Source organism: Bombus huntii, chromosome 3, assembly GCF_024542735.1.
Source record: "Bombus huntii isolate Logan2020A chromosome 3, iyBomHunt1.1, whole genome shotgun sequence".
Lineage (NCBI taxonomy): Eukaryota > Metazoa > Arthropoda > Insecta > Hymenoptera > Apidae > Bombus > Bombus huntii.
Window position 1 is genome coordinate 10575663 of NC_066240.1, and position 17715 is coordinate 10593377.

At 29.2% G+C, this 17715-nt stretch overlaps 3 protein-coding genes across 4 annotated transcripts; 2 read left to right on the top strand and 1 right to left on the bottom strand.

The window, feature by feature from the left end:
* Positions 1–6669: 6669 nt before the first annotated feature.
* LOC126863741 (ribosomal protein S6 kinase delta-1) lies at positions 6670–11188 on the top strand. The gene is made up of 7 exons (XM_050614206.1): positions 6670–7346; positions 7596–8729; positions 8827–8960; positions 9024–10140; positions 10220–10315; positions 10389–10475; positions 11049–11188. The coding sequence occupies exons 1-7, from the start codon at positions 7251–7253 to the stop codon at positions 11070–11072; spliced, it is 2688 nt and encodes an 895-aa protein (XP_050470163.1). The 5' UTR covers positions 6670–7250; the 3' UTR covers positions 11073–11188.
* On the bottom strand, positions 10508–17586 carry LOC126863738 (structural maintenance of chromosomes protein 2). Of its 2 annotated transcripts, none has more exons than XM_050614199.1 (9): positions 17497–17586; positions 15085–15315; positions 14445–14867; positions 14093–14371; positions 13250–14023; positions 12547–13134; positions 11867–12488; positions 11528–11781; positions 10508–11445 (listed from the first exon to the last, which is right to left on the bottom strand). In XM_050614199.1, the coding sequence occupies exons 2-9, from the start codon at positions 15250–15252 to the stop codon at positions 11020–11022; spliced, it is 3534 nt and encodes a 1177-aa protein (XP_050470156.1). In that variant the 5' UTR covers positions 15253–15315; positions 17497–17586; the 3' UTR covers positions 10508–11019. The 2 variants fall into 2 exon arrangements, with proteins under 2 accessions (XP_050470156.1, XP_050470157.1); XM_050614200.1 differs by having other exon boundaries at positions 15085–15305; positions 17497–17572.
* On the top strand, positions 15606–16753 carry LOC126863750 (mediator of RNA polymerase II transcription subunit 29-like). Its single transcript, XM_050614222.1, has 2 exons — positions 15606–15798; positions 15994–16753. Exon 2 carries the CDS (start codon positions 16001–16003, stop codon positions 16580–16582), a length of 582 nt encoding a protein of 193 aa, XP_050470179.1. The 5' UTR covers positions 15606–15798; positions 15994–16000; the 3' UTR covers positions 16583–16753.
* Positions 17587–17715: the final 129 nt, after the last annotated feature.

The following is a 17715-nucleotide window of genomic DNA, read 5'->3' on the forward strand; positions in this document are numbered from 1 at the left end:
AAAAAAAGTTCAATGTACGTGATTACTTTGATCACCATAAAGGGAATATTAATTTAAATAGTAAACAGAAGATCAAACATAAATTCTCGTTCGACCAACAAAGTTTATTCCTATAGAATTAAACAAGAAATTGAAAGTAATCAACAGACTGAAAGTAGCTCTGTCGACTATGAAAGCCACAAGTAAAGTGCTTCGTGATGGTGTAAAATTAAAATGAGAAAAATAAGAAAACATAACACAAGCTATTGGTTTTACGTAGAAATATTTGAGTGAAGTAGAAAGGGAAGTGAAAGAAAGTAAGCGAGTATTTGAACGCAGGTGAATAGTGACACCTTAAAATCGATTCGTTTACGGTACAGAAATAGACAGGAAACACCGTGTCCTGAAGGAATCCCGCAAATGGGACGGGAGATGCGATCGTGGCGTCGCTTCGCCGTATTAGAATTTAAAAGCATCTCGTTGACGTGACTCCTACCCTTCTGGCTTTCAAGTCACCGATAACGATCGACATTAATTAAAGTAATCGTCTTAGCGGTGGGAGCGCACAGGTTTCGTCGAGAATAAATAATTTATAAGATCTGGAGTGAGGTGGCGAGTACAACGAAGGGAGTACGACGAAGGACAAAAGGATGGCCGTTACGGAATATACATATTTATTCATCTAACAGGCGTACATTTTTTTGCATAATGTCTACAAAGTGCATCGACTACCAACTGCAATTTGAAGAACAGATATGGTTATATACCATACATAATTTCACGGTGGAAGACAAGGTTTATTGAATACCAAAGTTCTAATAAAATCCTAAAATGTATAACGATATAACGAACATGTATTAATAGATTATGAAACGTTGTATACGTATAATAATAATCATTATATACTAAAGTAATCCTTTCCTTTCTTAAGTAGTCTTTAATTTTATACTATTATCGTTCAATAGATATGATAACTTGAATAAGTTTAAACAATGAAAATCTTAAATACAATTTATACAGAATATGACGTTACTTTTATGCATGTTACTTGTCATTTAGTAATCATTTTAAAAATTTAAGTTAAATTACTTACTCTGTTTTTGAATTCGATCATAGCCAAAAAATGATATACGAAATATGTATTTATCTTATTCGATCGCTGCATTAAGAAAATATTAATTACAAGTTATATATACTTCATAGAGCATATGCACCCCCCCCTTGTTTAACATATAAATTTATTGTTAGATATAAGAATAATTAAAGATGCGAATCTCATAGACAGAACATTGTTGCGCCATCTAGAAGCGAAATTGTATCTCATTGAAAGCAATCGATTGCACCATGAAACTGTCGTACCCTGTGTACGTAAACCCACATTATTATTTAAGAACGAGATCGTCTGTCGTTTTTAACTGTGGTTCTAATCACCGACGAGGTATAGAATAGACCTGATATGCAATGCTTCTTCACACCTCATATTTTTGAGGTAATTTTACTCTTATACCATTTTTATGTCGCATGCAACGTTATCGATTCAGCATAGTAGTGACCTGAACCGAAACAAAAATTTCCTATGAAACTACAAATAAGAAATCGAACAGAACACATCTTACAAATGAAGTACCTACATACAGAATTGTACACTTCTGTAATATGTATCTTGTATGATAGACAAGAAAATGTTACTACTCACGAGTACAATAAATACCCGCAGTCACTATGCTCGTCAAAAATTCTACGTATACAGCCAATCACCCGTGTCGATTCGGACCTTTCATCCTTCGACATGATTGAGAGACCGCAGGAATAAAAATACATGCGACTCACGATTAGATGTGAAGAATGTTGTCCTCGATATTGTTCTGATCCAAGGGAGTTCGTCATCAAGCCATCATCAAATTGGAATCACCGAATTCAATGGGAGAAAACTGTAACAAAACACAGAATATTTTAATTTACTCGTAATGATGGTGTTAATTACTTTAAAAGTTTTTATTTAAAATAAAAGACTAATTTCTGTTAAATAAAAATTTTTAGTAATAATATTCGATTCAAGAATGAAAAATGTTCAACTTGTCAAATTTTCAATCAGATTTTATTTTTTAATGAATAATAATTATCGTAGAATATAAAGAATTGAATTAAATGTAGCACAAAATAAATAGTTACTTACATTCTTTGGTTTTGAAGCACAAGTAAGTCTTTTCCAGGGAACAGGAAGAACGGGAAGGAGTGACATACCTTTAACAAAATATGAATTGTTATAATTTATTTTGAGAAGCACATTGATGATTAATAAAAAAATCTGACATAATAAAATATGAAATTCTATAAAAACAGAACTTTAATAACAAAAATGTTAAACTCCTAATAAACTCTAATTACTATAGGAATTGGAATGCTAATAAAAAAATTAAAAGTCAGACTTTAATTTCTAATTAATAGTAATTACAGCGAAATACAAAGAATAAAATTAATAAAATACAATGTGCAAAGATTCTTACATGCTGAAATTTGAAGTACCGCTTCATCCTTCCCAGAGAAGAGGAAAAAATGGAAATTATGAAAAACCTATAACAAAACATGTGAAATGCTATAATTTGTCCCTGAAAACGGACTTTTGGTTCTTAAAAAATGTTAAATAACGAAAAACAAAACTCTATTCAAATTTGAAATTTTAATAACAAAAAGAATTGAAATCCTAATTTTATTAAATTAATTGTTAAAATAAAAATTGGTACCCTGACATAAAAATTAAAAATCTAGAAATTGAAATTCTACTGATTTCTGAACGTTAAATGTTTTTATTGTATACCTCAACATTAGAACTTTGATGTTTTTTTCAATAAAAGTTAATAGTAATTCAAACTAAATATGAATAATAAAATACTTACATTGTCGAGCTCCAAGAGGCTTTATCCTCTTGCGAGACCTGCGACTCTACTACCGAAAGCGAATGTTTAACAAAAAAAGAAGAAAAATAATAGGCTATTAACACGTCCGTTCAAATCAAGTGACAATTGGCGAACACACTGACTCTACTTTCGCGTCTGATTATTATAATTAAATTTAATGAAAATTATTACGCTCTAAAAAAATATGAAAAGTAATATAACGCAGCAAACACTGACTTTACTGACCGCATTGCGCGCAGTCACAAAAATTTTCTGGAAGAAAAAATTCTTATTAAAATACTACTTTTCTTCTTCTTCTTATCCAGTGTTCATTTATGAAAATACTGCTTTTTCAAAATTATAAAGTAATTATTATTCATTTACCACAGACAAATATCATATTACATAGATTACACAGATATCATATTAGAATATGAAATATTTAATATGGAGTTATTAGTTACAATATTATTCAAATCTCTATCAATATTCCATAATGCACCCAATTTGTCCATTATTAGAGTTTCAAATACATTTTATACTAACGAAATATGTCTTCAAACCTGCCTGCAATAGCATTTCTTCTAGAAAATAATAGGAATTATTAAAAAAATTGTGAAGTGACAATATTATTGCAGAAAATTCGCGGGAATGCAGCAAAATATAAGTTATTTTAATTTAATTTAAATAGAACTTTATAGATTCTACGTTAATGTTAAATAATAAAGCATTTCATTTAGTATGTTTGAAATAAAAAATTAATTTAATATGTATCTATATCCGAAATAAGAAGCGGTTAATGGTGTCTTCACCTTCGTATTCTTAATAAATCATAAAGTAATTTATAATTTTGTTATATTAAGTATTAATGGTGTTAACATTGCGAATTATTTGTTAAGAATCGATTACATACTAAATAAATATTACCAAGTGTCCAATAGAAAGAACAAACAAACGTATAAATACGTTTGCCTTCATTAGAATAAGTCAAGTGTTACCGTATCTGCATAGAAAACTATCGAATTAATCAGACACCGTGGCGTTCTTTCGAATTTCGTGGCGTCTGTCTAATGTCTTCAAATTTTCCTCGCAATCAAGCAATGATCTGCACAAAAAGAGACCGAAACATTAAAATAAGTATATAAAAGTAACAAATTATACCAAAGTGAAGCAATTAATTGGGTTTTAGCGATTAAGGTTAAAGTTGCTTCTGAAAGCTCATTGTACAAGCTACCCGTAAATACGATAACAAAAAATAGATCAAAGAAAAAAAGATAATCTAATAATGGATTCTAATAGATTATAATGAATTAACGAATAAAACGTACATTAATTAGACATAGCAGTAGCGTGAATTTGGTAGAAAAATCACTAAAAAAAATACTACGTAGTAAAAAAAGGACACTTGTTGCAGAGTATAGATACATCTAATCAATCCGATTTTCGTCCATAGAATGATCCCCGCGTGTCGATTTGCCAAACGGAATTCGGCTGGCGAGGGGTGGGGAGGACGTCGCCGGTAAGTCGAGTGTGTACGAACAAGAGTCATCGAATTCTTGGAAAGGATGTTTCCAACAGGCCGAAATTATGTTTCAAGAAAAAAACAATACGTCATACTGAAACGCGGAGATACGCATATACAGTAAACACGCACGAAATGATATAACGTAAACGAACAAAATTAAAATAAAATATCGTAAAATTATTATTACCGTAAAATCGAACGACTATCGAATTATATTTCGTTAATTACCATAATTTGATGTATAAAAGAAAAGAAAAAGAAAGTAAAAAATATAAGGGATAGACTATCAAGGAAAATAAAGGGAAAGAAGAAAGTCAAAGGAAATAAAAAGGAATAAAATTTCATTCTAATAATACGTGATTTGCGCCTTTCGATGTAGGTGATTTTGATCGAAAACTAATAACCCTCTATTCACATGGAAAAACGACAAATCACTATAAATTGTATTATAAAATGAACCAAATGAATATTCTCACCATTTTAAACCAATGTCTTCGTATTGTATATTAAATTTTCCACGAACGACGAATTTACGACGAATTCTCGACAGTTACTTCTTCTTTTCAATATGACACCGCGCGAAATGGAATAATTTCAAATTTTAATTTCAAAATTTACCACCAGAGTACGATTGATTCAGGAACGTATCACGTTCTATCAGTACACAGATACTAATCGAATTTTCCTGAAAATTTCCATATTCGTATGTTTACATGACAATACGACAAATCACTATAAATTGTGTTAACATATAGCAGAATAATAGTTATTACCAACTACGCCCAGCATTTAGTTAATTTGTTTCTCTCTAAAGAACAACAATAAAAATATGACAATTTTCATGATCGACCTCAAGCACTAGATCCGTTTGCAATATGTTAATAACTGTAAATACAGAACGATTCAAATTAAGATTCTCACCATTTTGAAGCATTTAATATGTCGATGTATATTAAACTTTCCATATCTATAACGAACTCTCTGCAGTTACTTCCACTTTTCAATACGAGATCACCGCGCAAAATGATGTAACTTAAAATTTAATTCCTATTTCTGCCATCAAGAACACAGATGACTCAGGTATGTATTATCCTGGTATTATGTTCTATTACCCTGATACTGCATTTTCTCGATACTTACTTTCATAGGAAATTCTACAAAAAATGAAAAAATTTGAAATTTTTTACGCAAGTTAATTACATAATTCTTTCTAATATACATATAAATTATGTATTATATTATGATAAAACATAAGATTTTGTAATAGTGTAGATATCTTATCGATAAATAGTATTAATTTATGTCGTGTTTTCCAAATATTAATATTCCGTAATATTACTATTTGAAAAAGGATACAAGCATCAATATTTCCCAATATTACTATCCGAAGAATGATACCAACCTAAGAACTACGCAATCTGCAGCCCAAAGTCTATCGCATTTATGTATGTAATGTATATTCCATATACATACATGTATATATATTTCTATATATATAATCTTTTATTAGATATGTTTCCAAAATTCCTTTCTCTTCCATTAGGCAAGAAATAAAATAATAACAACCATCATGAGACGCCATAGAATATATCAAGATATCGCAAAACATTGTATAAAAAGACATCGCTCAGGATATCACGAAAGACATTACACAAATCTTAAGTCTTAATTTTAGTATACTCATAAAGGTTGATGTACTTGATCAGTATATGTATGTATTTATCCACAGAAGCAAGTTTCTGTTGATTTTTTTACTCTTTCATTGTTCTTTTCGTCCTATTCATTGGACATAATTAAGTTATCCATAAATAAGAGTATGTATAAGTATAAAATTTTATATTTCATTTGCGATTATAGAATATCCTTTCTATATGTATTTTATTTATAATTTCATAGAGGGCTTTAGTTTTAATTCAAACCGCTACTATATTAGATCGATAACGTCGCATGCGACACGAAAGTGGTATATAGTGTCATATATACACCACATAGTAATGGATGGTAGAAACACGTGACACAAAATGCATTGAAGGTACGACGTGATATTAAGTCCATCCTTTATTTCGTCTGCGAATTACATAAACCAAAGAATAGTATAATGTAAAATACATGATTTCATAGAATTGTATTTTAAAAGATTATATCATTAAAGCATTCTCTACAGTATATTGTAAACCCAGTTTAATATTAATGATTGTTCAAATATAAACAAATCTGACAACTTCTAAAATTAGCATTGGAGATAAGAAAGCAGATATGTATGTTTGTAAGAGGGTAGCTTTTAAAGAACGTCAATGATAATCACTTTACTTTATCCTACACGTCAATTTCTATTCCGATTCCTATTCTATGTATGTTGTTCTATTCTTAAGTCTATAACATCGCATCGCAAGCGCAGTACCACTCAGGTGGTGAAAAAGAAAGGGTTGATTGGAAATAATCGTTCTTTTTCGTTCAGTTGCAATACATAAATAGTAAATAGTGAGACGAGGTTGCATTGAGAATTGCAATCTAATTCATTGTGACAATTGTCAAAAATAGTAAAAAAAAAACTCGTAATTCCACACTTGTTCATTTGTAGTGCGTAGGAAGTATACGAATTTCATAAAAAAAATAAAACCACATATGTTATAAACAATCATCTACTATAACCAACTAGTTTATCGCACCAATAAATGTAAATATATATAAGTAACATTTATTGAGAATCAATCATTCGCGACATACATGCCACGTAAACGAAGAAAAAAGCCAGATACATGAAAGTATGATGACAGAAATACACAAATTAAAACGATAAAGCGATCAATTTATTGAGCTTCTGGTTTTATAGTTAAAGTGTATAAACAATGGCACCCACTAAAGACAAATGGGTGAGGCGTTTTATTATTCCAGAAACGACACGGCATAAGAAAGGCTTTACTATTTACAAAGTCACGTCTGTGGTATGATATAAAATATCAATATAATGTATATAGAGTAAAACAGTCCGATAATCAGATAAATTAACAATCAAATATCAAAGAAGATATCTTTAAATTCATTTATTTGCTTTTTCTCGTGGTTTTTTAATATTATATTAATTTTAAAATTCATTTTTAATACATGTTGTGATAAATTAACATATTCTATGATTTAATTATAGAAATGTTGTGAGTCATAATTTATAACTATATATATTTATATATTTTTAGGTATTTTTGAAAAGCTCTCATGAAGAAATTTCTAAAGTATCTGTATGGAAACGTTATAATGACTTTAAGAAACTCCACTCAGAATTAAATGTATTATACTCGCAATCGCGAATTAAGGAAAACTTTCCATCATTTCCAAAGCCAAAATTTTTTGGCAGATTTGAAGCTGAAGTTATTGAAGAGAGAAGGGAATGTGCATTAAAGTTTCTAGAATTTATAGGCAGGCATTCGTATTTATACTCTAGTGACATTTTCATAAAGTTCTTTGAATCTAGTCATGCAGATTATTATTTAAATGATTGCTCTCAATCTCTTAGTTCTGATACATCTGCAGAGGAGGATCGTCATACTTACATAAATTCTCTGCCAAATAATGTTTCTCAAAGTATTCTTCAACCTAAAGGTATTCAAACTTCATTGACAAATTTATCTACTACTAAAAATGAAGTAAAGCAGTCTCAAGAAGCATCTGAATCCAAAGAGCAAATTTTATCACAAAATGATTTAAGTCATGAAACTGAAAATAAAAAAGTATCTATGACAAAAAGCAAGTATAATAAATTGCTAATAGAAGATAATGATCACAGTAAAATTGTCTCTGAATTAGGAGATAATCAATTAATTTGTAACAAAAATAACAATTGCTATAAAGATAAAAATTATAATGTTAGGAGTAATTCTGCAATTGTACAAACATCAGACACTAATATAAATACTGATACTACTAGTAACGATTTAAACACTTCAATAAATACTCATGAAGATTCCGATCTGCCACAATCATGGACAGATTCACCACAATATATTTTAGTTGCATCTGCACATATGAGTGCAGCTGTCAAGCATGAAGACCTTGCAGAGTATGAAGAAGCATTTACTCAATATAAAATGGGAATCTCTAGTCTTCGATCTGGTGTTGAATCTGATACAAATAAAAAAAGGGCAGAAAAAATTAAAGAAAAGATATCAAAATATTTAGACCATGCTGAGAAGCTTTATAATAGATATCTAAATTGTAATATTTCAGTGTTAAATAAACCTATATCAGAACTTCAATATTACAAAGTATTGAAAATAATAGAGTCAGTAATGCTTGTAAAGGATATTCGTCAAAACTGCTTCAACATTGTAAAAGTAACATTATATAGATAATTTAAAGATGTAATTTGATTACAACAAAAATATGGAACACCAAAGTAAATTCATTTAACATTTCTCTTAATAATTTCAGGCCATAGAAAAGTTATCTTCAAATAAAGAAAGTATAAATAATTATATATTACGTGGTGAAATACCATACATGGTCCGTTTACATGCATGTGTTGAAACAGAAACAAGTGTATTCCTGATCCTACAACATCTGAGGTATGTATTAAGAATTACATTATTATCTGATATTCATTGAAAACTAACTGAATTACATTATAGCCATGGAAGATTGTGGGATTTTATAACATCACATTACAATCCCAATAATAATAAAAATTGTGATAAAAAAACTGCAAAAAATGATACTGAAAAAACAATCGATGTTAGTGATATTACTTTAAGGAAAAATGATGTAAATGAAACTGAAAGCACTATACTCAAGGAAAATGTAAACCTTATAAGTACAAATACCAAAGTACAAATGGAGATACATCCGATTACAGTAGAAGAAAATTACGAAAAATATACCGATGTATCTACTACGCAATTATTAGAGAAGGCACAAATACTGTTACAATCGGTTAATGCAACTTTAAAGGAAAGTAATTCGGTTGTTAATCGTTTATGTGAATCGGACTGCTTCATAAATCATGAGAATAGTACTTCGTTATTAAATTTTAAAAACAGTATATACCAATCAAAAAGTTGCAATGAAGTATCAGTAGATATTAATGATATATCATTAAAAATTGACGGCATGAATGAATCCATTATAAACGAAAAAATACCTGAGAGAAATGTGATAACTTCTAATTACTTGTCACAAAATAATAGCAGTGCTAGTTCATCGTTAAAAAATAGTTACAAAAATCTTCATTTTGAAAGAAAAAAGTCAACAAGTTCTTTAGATAGTACATATTTTGCAGTAGAGAATAAAAATGATAATATTCAAAAAAAATACGAATTGAATAAATTAATAGAAATTAATAATCAACTAGAAACGAATACCTATTGCATATCAAATAATCAGCAAATTCAAAGGAATGTACTTCTAACGGAATCAACAAAAAACAGTAATGTAGACACTGAACAGGTACTTTGGACAATACCAGAAAATGTAATTCGTCTTTGGTCTGCTGAAATACTTTTAGCGCTAGAAGCATTACATCAGCAAGAAGTTCTTGTGTTTGACTTAAAACCTGATAATATATTGCTTGATGATAATGAGCACGTACAGTTAACATATGTTGTACCTCGTCACGATATAGATTTATTAAAATACAAATATCCATACTCATCTCCCGAATTATGCACGTTTTCACCTATGATTCCTCTTACATCCGCTACGGATATTTGGAGTTTTGGTGTTATATTATATGAATTAATAGTTGGCAATGTATGTAAAAATAAAAATAAAAATTTTCTTACAGAAATATGATATAAGGCAGATACTATATAATTACTTTTTATTGCAGAAATTTCAAGCAAAGCACCCTGGTCTATTTCAGTCACATTCCATACTTAACATTCCTAGCAAGCTTTCTGAAAATGCGAAGTCTTTGCTTCTTAATGTATGTTTTTACATCACATTTTATATTTAAATGATCTATAAACATAAAATATACATTTTTTGCGTATTTGCAGATTCTAAAATATGAACCAAACGAAAGGATGACAATACCTGAGATAAAACAACATCCGTTCTTCAAAGATATTAATTGGTCAAGTTTGGTAAATACACTCTAAAGATATAAGAAATTTGTTCGTACTATGTTTTTAGAGAATATATCGATATTAAAAAAATTCCCATCAATGATGGATTCCTTTTAAAACAGAGATTTATAGCTCTTCTTTTGAGTAAGATATACATATTTGAACAGTATTTTACAAAAGCATTTATACATTCACAAAATATTAAAATTTACTAATTATATGTATATTTTATAAAGATGTAGTTTATGAAGACAAAGTTAATTTTTTATCATTATCATTTATTATTATACTCATATGTAAATATATGTATATATAATATAATCGATATAATTCTAGAAATATAAATTATATTTCTATATCTTGATATGGAATCCAATATTTGGAATTTTTTTAATAATGAAAATATGATATACGCACTTCAGACATAATTTATAAAAATTACACAACATACTATTGTACAGGAGCATCATTTTAAAAAAATACTTATTAGATATAAAATTAATTTATATATATGTATATTTATACAAATAGATTTATGTAGATTGAAAAATGTATGATATATTTACTTAACTCTTATTCTTTCACTTCTAGACACTGTTGACATTCCATCAATAAATCTAGTTGTAAATATTACATTAGCATTGTTAAACATTCCATCCTTTAATGACACAACAATAAATTGTGAATGTTTAAAGTGTTTTTTTAACATTATACCAATATTCTCCGTATGAGAAAGATCTAATGCAGCATCAACTTCATCCAAAATATAAAGTGGAGCAGGTTTGAATAAAAGCATAGCCAATATTAGGGACAAGGCAACCAAAGATCTTTGTCCCCCAGATAATTCTCCTAACGATTCTTTCCAAATTCCAGAAAATGCAATTTTCACTTCTAATCCTTCAGTAACTGTTTGATTCTCAGGGGGTTGCAATTTTGCATCAGCTCCTGGCAGTAAACTACTGAAAATTGATCCAAAATCTTTGTTTACCTAAAAATTGACATATAATAATTATATAATATAAATTTGATATGTAAGTTAATTCAACTTAATTAAAATTAAATAACTATACTTGTTCCCAAGCTTCCAATAATGTTTCTTTCTTTTTCTCATCCAAATGTTTAATTGTCTCTAATATTTTTCGTTTGTCATTTTCAACTATTTTCTTTTTCTTCACCATTTCATTATATTGTTCTTCCTCTTTATCAAGAAGACTAATAGCACGTGTATTGATATTTCGGCTTAAATTTTCACGGATTGATTGCAGCTGTTGTATTTTTTGTTCCATTTCATTCGGTTTATTGACATTAAAATCATAAATACCGCCTATAAAACATAAATATTTTATAGATACACTACTTAAAAATTGAAAACAAATGCAATATGTAATTGAAATGTAAAAAGAAGTTACCAGCTTTCCCAAAATAAATTTTATTCTCTTCAATCCATTCATACTTCCGTGTAAGTTCTGAAACTTTTTCTTTACAATCTGTAGCAATATTTTTAATTGAATTAATTTCATGGTTTAGCTTTTTAATATCTAATTCTGCTTCTTTACTTTGTTTTATGATATCTTCTTTTCGTATCATAAGCTTCTGCATATAAACATTTTGCTTATTAATAATGTCTTTTTGTTCTTTTATACCGGATTGTATTCGTTTTACATTAGCTTTCACTTCATTTAATTCTTGTTCCAACACAGTTACTTTTTCTTCTACTACATTCAATTTTTCTTCGGATGCTACTAACTGTTCTTTCCCAGCTACAATACTTTTCTGTAATTCTTCTATTTCCAACTTAAGCACTTCTGCTTCTTGTTCTCGTTTTTCCCACTCTTTACGGCTATTTTCAGCTTTTTTCTTTAATTTTTCTAATTCAGATTTGGCTTCATTTAATTGTCTTTCACGGATATTACCAGCATCTTTCAATTGATGCTCCAGATTTTGAGCATGTGTAGTACTTTCCTTCTCATTTTTTTCTGCCACTGCCATTGTTTGCAAAAGTTGTTCGATACTTTTCTCCAAGGATTCAATCTGTAAAGAACTTATTAAGTAGCTATTCATTCTTGTAAATTATATTTATTCTACATACCTCTTCTTTTATTTTATAATATTCTGTTTGTTCTAATCTTTGTTTCACCATATCGATTTCGTAGTTCCGTAAATCGAACGTTTGTTTTAATGAAGTGTATTTTTCAGCAACACTGTTTATATTCATTAATGTAGACTCAACATTTTGAAGCGCTTGTTTTTTGAAATTTAATTTATTTTGTACAGTTTTTAATTCATCTAATTTCAAAAGAACTGATCCAGTTTTTAATGCTGCACCACCAGATAACGTACCAGCAGGATCAACAACATCTCCTTCTAAAGTAACACACTTTTTCATTATATTATCATGAAATGCTATCTTTTTAGCAGTTTCAATGTCTTTACAAATAAAGATTTGTCCAAAAATCCAAGTCATAGCAGGTGTAGTTTCTGTTGGAAAATCTATGAGAGACAATGCTGGTTGAACATTTTCCACACCACCTATCTTCTGTGCTAAATTAATTAATTGATTATCCATAGGTCTTCCATTTACTTTATTCAAAGGAATAATAGTTACACGTCTTTGTAGCTGACCATGTTGAAGTATTTTCTTGCTAGTAGTTTCTGTATCTACTATTACATTATATAACTGAAATTTTTAGAATTCATTAAGATATTTAATTTGAATATACGAGTATTACAAGTATTTAGGAGCATAATAATATTACTTAGAAAATAAATTTTATGTAAAAATCATTAAATACCTTCCCTCCTGCAGCTATATCTAAAGCATATGCTGCTTTTTTATCTTTTACTGTGATTAATTTGCATACGACTCCTTTCACAGAATCATGTTTAAAATTAGGATCTGGTTTTTGATATTCAAATCTAATTTGAGGATATCTTGATTCAAAATGATCCACTTCTTCTTCCAATGTTAATACTTCGTTCGTTAGTGCACGTTTTTCTTCTCTAAGTCGTTCTACAGATCCATTTTCGTAATTTAATTTCTTTAATTCGTTTTTTAAATATTTTATTTCTTTTTCTTTGTTTTCAAGATCTTTAGTATATTTTTTGTATTCGTCTCCAGTATTTTTTAAATCTACTTTCCTTTTCTTTAGTTGTTCTCTATTATGATTTAATGTCATTTCACATTGCTTACGTTGCGTTTGTGCTTCTGTTACATTTTGCTTGGCACTTATTAATTGTTGTTCCAATGTTGCGTTTTCGCCATCTTGACTTTCTAACAAACCAGAACTAATTTTTTGGTACTTTTCTTGCGCTAGTAATACTGCCTTACAATCCTGTTCATCTGTCTCTTTTAATATCCTAAAAAGATCTTCAACTTTGGCATATTCTTTCTGCTTTGATGTAAAAGCATTTTCATCATCAACTACATTAGCTTTTAATTGTTCTATTTCTTTTTTGCCAGTTTTAATATCTTCTTTATTACTATTAACTTCAGCTGTCAATTTAAATTGTTTCTTTTCTGCTTCTTTTAATTCATTCTCCAAAGATTCTAATTGACCTCCTGCTTCCTATAAAAATAAGATAGATGAATAAAAAATGTAAAAATGTAACAATACATTTTTATTTAAAATACATACTGCATCCCTTTTTTTAGCCATTTCATCTAATTCTTTCTCTATATTCTTAAGTTCTTCATCACCAGCACTAATGCTTTTTTTTTTATCTTCTATTTTATTTTTGACATTTTGTACATTCTCTTCTGCATTCTGACATTCTCTTAAGGCTGTCACGTATCTCCATGCCAAGTAAATTCTCTTACAGTGATCTAATTCTCTTTCTATACGTTGAAACTCAACATATTGTGTTTTTTCTTCTTTAAGTTTTGCTAGTTTTGGTCCTATCTCTTCTTTTAAAATCTGAAATAAAATACTTTCATTCAATTACGTACTATTAAATTAGACAGACTTAATTGTTAGAATTAATCCATACATCACTTATTTCCTTTAGTTTACTATCTTTCTTTTCTATGGTTTTTAAAGCAGCTTCTTTCTTATTTTCATACATTCGAGTACCTGCAGCTTCTTCTATCATAGACAAAATTTCCATAGGCTTCATATTCAAAACTTTCGTAATTCTTCCTTGCATTATCAAAAAATGTGGATTATTTACATTCAATTGGACAGAACAAAACATATCTTGGACACGTTTATTTTGTACATTAGATCCATTGATCAAGTATTTATTTTTGCCACCAATTACAACTTGTCTTGTAACTGTTATCTCTTCATGATGTTCATATCCCATAGGTGACGAATTTCTATCTCTATTGTCAAATGTTATAGTAACACTAGCTTTCTTTATACCTGCTTGACCAGATTTATAAACTAAGTCTTGTAATGATGTTGCGCGCACCTATCATAAAAGGATAAAAAATACGTTTCTTCCAATTAATTTAATACAAATATTAATGTCTGAGTAAAATTGTTTAAAGCATATTTATAATGTAACTATACGCAACTCGCATCACATTATTTTCAATAAAACTATAATTGTATTGAAAAGCAAGAGTACACTGAGGTTACAGTTAAGATATTTCATTAATAAAAAAAGGTAAAAAGCAATGTGTCACCTGTCCAAGATTCGAAATTCCCAGAACAAAGCATATTGCATCGAGAATGTTTGATTTCCCGCTACCATTAAATCCTGTGATCGCGTTAAATTCTTTATCGAACCCATTTATTTCGATTCTTTTTCCATATGATTTGAATCCTTCCAATACCATAGACTTAATATACATTGTACAGTCAAGTAAATGTACTTGAAAATATCACTTCAGTTGCACTTATCGCACTAAAGAAAACTATAAATTCAAATTGTGGACACTGACCGGTATAACACATCATTTAGGATAATATAGAGTGGGAACTTGGGAACAAGTAGCCATCCGCAGCCATCGACATCTCTTCCACATTTGAGTTCCAAAATTCACTCAAAAATTTATGTATAAATCTCTCATTTAATTTTGTGACTATTATTACAATTATCAATAATTTCGATTAATATTTTGTTCCAAAATATAGCGAATATAATTTATTATAAAATATAAAGTGAAAAGTCATTTTACGATCTAGGGTATTTTAGAATGACTTTTCTAACACGCACCCAACCTGTGGTATAAAATGTCAATGACGAGCTAGCATCTCGATCTAATTAAGTTTCGGTTTCAAACCACAACAAAACATTTTAGAATATTAGAAGAATATCATTTTATTTTTTAAATACTTTATTAGAGAGAAGGCGTGAAACTACAAAGAAAATAATTTCTTTAGCACTAAAATAAAAGGTAATTTGAAAATTATTGAAATTAAAATTAGTGTAAAATGTATTTTATAGAATCGGATATAAGATTACAATACAATTCAATAAATCAAAGTTTATATTATTCGCAGTATAATAATTTTTAATAATAACTGCAAATTTGAATTCTATTTTTGTTTATACATAATATATAGACTTCCTTAAATTATTGTATTATTAGGACCGCTATGAATATCCCACCAATTCAACAACCAGGAACAATTGGAGTAAGCCAAATGACACAGCCTGTAAATCCTCAGCTTCCGCAAAATCCACAACAAACGCAACAGCCACAGGTTCAGCAGCAACAGCAACAACAACAACAACAACAGCAAACTCAAGAAAAGCTTGACAATATTTCCAAAGTTAAATCATTAATTGGTCCATTAAGGGAATCATTAGCCATAGCTCTTAAAACTGCAGCACATACATTACATCAAAACAGTTTGGTAGATGTTGGATCTCTAAAGGGCGGTGTGGATCAGTCTGATCATCGATTCAATAAAAATATGGAAGAATTTTATTCAATTTGCGATCAGATAGAATTACACTTAAAGACTTCTATAGAATGTCTATCACAAAATTCTAGCTCTGTAAGGTACCTACCAGTATCTGTTATACCAACACGTACCGATACTGTTGGAGCTCAAGAAGGACCTGCTTTAACATATCCTCAGTTTTTGATGACTGTAAGAGCTCAAGTTTCATTTGTTCGTGAAGTTCATGATACTTTATTTTCTGCTGCACAATCAATAACATCAGATGATTGAATGACTCTGTTAATAGGAAATTTATTATGATAAAAATAATAATAGTTAATTACTAATTTATAATACTGTAAGTCCAATTTTTTATGTGTCTTTTTTTGTGCCTTGTACAGCATAATGCAATAATGTATAGTTATACTGTTTTAATAAAATTCTAATTTATTTTATCTAAAAGAGATTTTTATTTTATCTTTTTATACTATATATTTTTCTTTATTAATACATCTAAGATTCTTTATACCTCCATCTATAATAAGATATCAGTTCTGTGAATCATAACAAGTACATTATGTAAGAACAATAAAACAAATCAGTAGTCATTCGATTTGTATGAACTCTTACTAGATGAACATACAATGGATGAACATGTTTACAATTATAAGAAGTAATGTCAAGACATTTGCATGAAAAAAAAGAGTACTAATATGAATATCATGAAATTTTAATTGTTCTATTCATTACTAAGTTCAACTGTATGAGACATAGAATTCTTGCACAATTTCCAATGCTTTCTACATATGTATATTTAAACATTAAAAGCAAACAAATATCAGTATGTGGCCCCTAATGTATCCTTGTGTACAACAATATTGATTAGATATTCATCGGAATTAAAAGTATGATATTCAAATTAATGTTAATGTTAAGGTAAAGCAGAAACAATATATCAATAGAAAGAAACTTTTGAAAGAGTTTTATATATTATAAGATGTTAACTCGCCCTATTATTTTTAACCAAACTGTTTATTTCGATCAAACCACGATTGACTGAGAAATGAAATACATCGATCTGAACATAAACAGAAGCAGATAAAAAAGTATGAAAGCTGGAAGATAGTAAGAAATAGCGGATCAACACAGAAAGCCGCTTATCAGCCGTATGTTTTAGTAAGCACGTAGAAATAGGAAGGACATACCGGTAAAAGAGGAGGGGAGGAGAGGCGTGCAGGAAGCGCTACTGTCAGTTGGATTGGTGTTTTGTCGCGGCGCGCCGAGTGATCATTTGAAAAGGAAGGACCACCTCTGTTCACCATATTTGGCAAACTTTCCCTAATATGGTAACGTCTACTTCTAAATATGGCAGCCGGGGACGCCCTCTCGCTGATTCCTGTACCACTCCGCGCGATCTTTCAGCC